The 4678-nt window shown below is 57.7% G+C and overlaps 1 protein-coding gene across 1 annotated transcript; it reads left to right on the plus strand.

Moving 5' to 3' along the window:
• The first annotated feature begins 2713 nt into the window (after positions 1-2713).
• LOC101786570 (lecithin-cholesterol acyltransferase-like 1) lies at positions 2714-4315 on the plus strand. The gene is made up of 2 exons (XM_004982525.4): positions 2714-3175; positions 3356-4315. The coding sequence occupies exons 1-2, from the start codon at positions 2772-2774 to the stop codon at positions 4236-4238; spliced, it is 1287 nt and encodes a 428-aa protein (XP_004982582.1). The 5' UTR covers positions 2714-2771; the 3' UTR covers positions 4239-4315.
• The last annotated feature ends 363 nt before the right edge of the window (positions 4316-4678 follow it).

A 4678-nucleotide genomic window follows, 5' to 3' on the forward strand; every position in this document is an offset into this window, starting at 1 on the left:
CAGCGGGTTGCGTGAGGAGCGCGGTCATCCTTCCCCCTGCCAGGCCTGCGGCGCATTTATGACGAGGCCGACGGGGAGGACCCACGGGATTGTTATCTTGTCCACCTGGTCCGCATCCGAGGGGGATGTCCGCCCTGGGGGCCCCAGCGAGTCCGACCCCTGTGCTCGGGGTCGGACGAGGCGGAACCTTGTGGCGAGGGGTCGGGCGCCCCCGACCCCGGGGTCGCAGTCGGACGAGGCGGAGCCTCATGGAGGGAGGTCGGGTGCTCCCGACCCTGGGACCGCGGTCGAGCGAGGCGGTGCCTTGTTGGTGGGAGGTCGGACGTTCCCGATCCTGAGACCATGGTCGGGCGAGGCGGAGTTTTGATTATGCTAGGTGGGCCCGGGCCTTCGCGTCTGCTCTTTTAAGCGGTATTTAGGAGATCGTTAATATTTCCCCCCAACATGGTTGCATTTTGATTCGGTACTAATGTGAGTATTAGTACCGGGCCTAATGGCTAGTACCCGACGAGGCCCCGTGAACCCCTTTAGTACCGGGTGAAGCCTCCACCTGGTATAATTTGGACTTCATTGGATTGAAGTCCACCGCACGCATCCGCTCCTCACGTCTTATCCGCACGCCTCCCTTTCTCTCCCGAACGGCCCTCCTCTCTACCTTCTCCCTCACAGCGGCCTCGCCTCCCCTCACGACCGCCCCTCCCCTCTCCCCTCCTCGCGCCCTTCACTGCGATGCCGGTGAGGAACGGCGGTGGGGCGAGGTGAGACGACAGCACGATGGTGGGGGAGCACAGAGGCGAAGTGGCAGGCGATGGCGTGGGGAGCTGCAGCGGGTGACGGCACGTGGAGCAGTAGCAGGTGATGGCACGTGAAGCAGCGGGATCCGCAGGTCGGCGCGGTGGGAGAGTGTGGAGGTGCAGCGGGGGCAGCGGGATCTAAGGGGTGGCGGCGCGGTAGTACGAGGTGCGTGGCTTCACCTCTCTCTCTAGGCGAGGGCGGCCGGCGGCGCGAGGGGGCTAGCGGAGCACGTCGCGAGGGCAGCCAGCCGGGCGAGGGCCGGGACTAGGCTCGGTCAACGAGGAGGAAGGGTAGCTGATGGTGATGAGGAGGAATGGCGGCTTTCTCTCTTTAGTGCGGGGCTCAGGTGTTGTGCATCCGGGGGCTCTAGCACTCGGGCGGACAACTGCGGGGTGCGGCCGGGGCTCTAGTCGGCGGATTTCTTTTTTTTTAAAATTTTTTTTAATACATGTTTAGTACTTGTTATTTGATCCGGTACTAAAGAACCCTTAGTACCGATATAGTAGTACCGGTTGCACAGCGGGACCGGTTGGATTCCCGAGGGGGGGGGGTGTGTTTGTCCGAGACCGGGAGCAGGCGGCGTCTGAAAGCCCCTTCACGCGTTACAGAAGTGAAAGCGACTACTAAGCGGCAACAAAGCTAGTGGAGCCTTCACTTAGCTTTCCACAGGGATTAAGGCCCTGTTTGGCATGGCTCCAAGTCTAGGTGGAGCTGCTCCACTCCAGAACTCCAGGTGGAGCCATCTCCACTCCAGAACTTCATAACTAAAATGGGGTGTTTGGTTAGATGGGTGCCTCCAACTCTAAAAGGAGGATTTTTTTGGTGCATTGTCACTTTTACCCCAACCCATGACCCCACTTGTCATTTGGTCATAAGCTATCATCTTCTAAAGAGGAGATTAGTCAGATTACTCAATCTTCACTGCAACTGGAAGCTCTATGGAGAAAAGAGGCCAATCCAGTCCAGCCTTTCCACAGTTCCTGGAAATCCTCGTTCACCACGAGAAGCTCATCATATCGGAGGGCCAGGAGCTTGTTCTTGGCTGCTCCACAGGTTCTTGAGCTGCTACCGATCTTCAGGCGGGACCTGCGGGTGGAGGACAACCCGACGCTGGCAGTGGCCGCGCGGAAGGCCGAGGAGGTGGTGCTTGCCTACGTGTGGGCGCCGGAGGAGGATGGGCCCTACTACCCCGGCAAGGTGTCCTGGTGGTGGCTTAGCCAGAGCCTCAAGCACCTGGACGTCTTGCTCCGCCAGCTCGGCGCCAGCCGCTTCGTCACCCATCGCTCCGATGATGTAGTCGTTGCTTTGCTCGATCTCGTCCGCAGCACCGGCTCCACTTGACTCGTCGTGGCGTACCCGGGCCACCTTGCGCACCGGCAAATCTCGGCCATGGCGAACCCCACGGCGAGGGAGCCGTTGGCCGGTGCAAGGCGTGCCGCTACCGCCCCAACTCGCTCGCCCCGCGCCTTCCGGAGCTGCCGGGAAGGGCTACGCGGCCGGCGGGGATTGGTGCTCGGGAGGGGAACGGGCGGCCGCTGGTGGGGATTCGATTCTCGGTTGGTGGCGGCGGGTTCATGGGAGCAGAGACGAGTGCGCTTGGAAACAGGGAGTGAGGAAAAACAGAACGAACCGTTTTTTTTAATGTAATCAGTGGTATTGGTGGGTAATTACCCACCAACTCCACGAGGAGGTTCGAAAGAGAGAGTTTTGGAGCAGCAAAAGAGGTGCTCCAAAACTCCACCCCCATTTGCACTACAACTCCATGGAGTTGGCTGCTCCATGGAGTTTTGGAGCTGGGGTGTTTGGCTGGATTTTTTGGTGGAGTTGCTAGAGTTATGAAGTGGAGCCATACCAAACAGGACCTAAATACTAACTCAAACGTACGCAAGCACGCTATATACACATACATAATGGGACGCACTATTTTCTCCTTTCTCCAATCTCCATCGTTACCCAACAGCAGAGCTTGTTTCTCAATGGACGGCCAAGCCCAACTGCTCCTTGTCCTCCTGGTCGCCTCGGCCACCTGGCCCTTCTCCGTCGGCTCACTGGCGCGTGTAGCTGACGACCTCCACCCAGTCGTCCTGCTGCCCGGATACGGCTGCAGCCATCTCGACGCACGGCTCACCGACGAGTTCGAGCCCGCCTCCGCGGCGCCGAGCTGCGGCGGCGCGCTGAATGGGAAGACGGGATGGTTCCGGCTGTGGAACAACCGCACGGCGCTGCAGGAGGATCCCGCGCTGGTGCCGTGCTACGCGGAGCTGCTGCGGCTGGTGTACGACCCCGTCGCCGGCGATTACCGCAACGTGCCCGGCGTTGAGACCCGCGTCGTGTCCTTCGGCACCACGCGCGGCTTCGGCTCCGACGATCCTGGTTCAAAGTAAGATATCCTTGCTATCCAAAGACTGCACTAATGACTTCACTTCTCCAAGAATGAAATAAAATTCAGGTGGGGGATTCTCTCCCCCTCCCGTTGACCTTAAAAAAAATCCAAGAATGATATGTGCTCAAACCCATGAATTTATTTCTACTTTATTCTGAGCTGTCGCGCTTTTCACAGGACCGGCTGCATGGGGAAACTTGTTGAGACATTGGAAGGAGTCGGGTACAGGGAAGGCAAGAACCTCTTCGGCGCGCCCTACGACTTCCGATACGCGCCGGCGCCGCCCGGCCAGGCGTCCAGCGAGTTCTCCTGCTTCCTCTCAAGCCTTAGGGTGCTCGTGGAGAAAGCAAGCAAGAGGAACGGGAACATGCCGGTCATCCTCGTGACGCACAGCCTCGGAGGCCTCAACGCCAACGCCTTCCTCAGCCGGAGCCCCCTGGCGTGGCGCAGGAGGTACGTCAAGCACTTCGTCATGGTCTCCACCGGCGCCGGAGGCAGCGTGTTCAGGCTGCGGTTCGGCAGCTCGTCGTCGTCGTCACCGACAGACCCGCTGTCGTTCGCCAACACCACCAGGAGCTTCGCGACCGCGTTCTCCGTCCTGCCGTCGCCCAAGGTGTTCGGCCACGCGCCGGTGGTGGTCACGCGAGCCAAGAACTATTCCGCCTACAACATACCGGAGTATCTCAGGGCCAACGGTTTCTCTGACGGCGAGGTGGCGCGCTACGTGACGAGGGTGCTGCCGGTGTCGCTGAATTTCAGCGCGCCGGCGGTGCCCATGACCTGCATCAACGGAATCGGCGTGCCGACGCCGGAGAAGCTGGTGTACTGGGACGGCGACTTCGGCGCCAAGCCTGACCAAGTGGTTTACGGCGACGGCGATGGGGCCATCAACATAGCGAGCATGCTGGCGTTGGACGCGCTGATCGGGGCTGATCCGGAGCAGGATTACTTCAAGTCCCTTCTGATTCACAACACGAGTCACGTCGGCGTCATCTCGGATAGTTTTGCTCTCGAGCGTCTGGTCAATGAGGTTCTTGAAGCAAATCGTGCCATTGTTTAGAATCTGATTTGTGTAGCTCTGGCTTTGAGACCCTATATGATTTCTAGCTTAAAGAATAAAATAAAATGTTTTAAACATGCGTGTTTCATCCAAAATAATAGGAAAGTTACTCAACAAAATATCTTCGATGATGTTCGTGAAGCAAATCGTGCCATTTTTTAGCCTGCTGCTTGACTTTCTACATAAAACCAGCTGTACTGCCTTGTACGTTGTGGATGAAATTGTGGGTCCAGATTGCTCCTCCCTCCTCTCACGTTTCTTTTTTTAATAAAGGAAATAGTCCCGACCTCTACAACCGCATACAACCAAGTTCATACGTCATCTAAAAAAGAAATAAGTACACATAGAGCATGAAAAATTTAAAAAACTTAGTCTATTATTGCTTCTCCGTCTATTCTTGCAAATTTCATTCTTGCAAATTTCTACATGAGCATGAGCAT

Source organism: Setaria italica, chromosome IX, assembly GCF_000263155.2.
Source record: "Setaria italica strain Yugu1 chromosome IX, Setaria_italica_v2.0, whole genome shotgun sequence".
Classification (NCBI taxonomy): Eukaryota; Viridiplantae; Streptophyta; class Magnoliopsida; order Poales; family Poaceae; genus Setaria; species Setaria italica.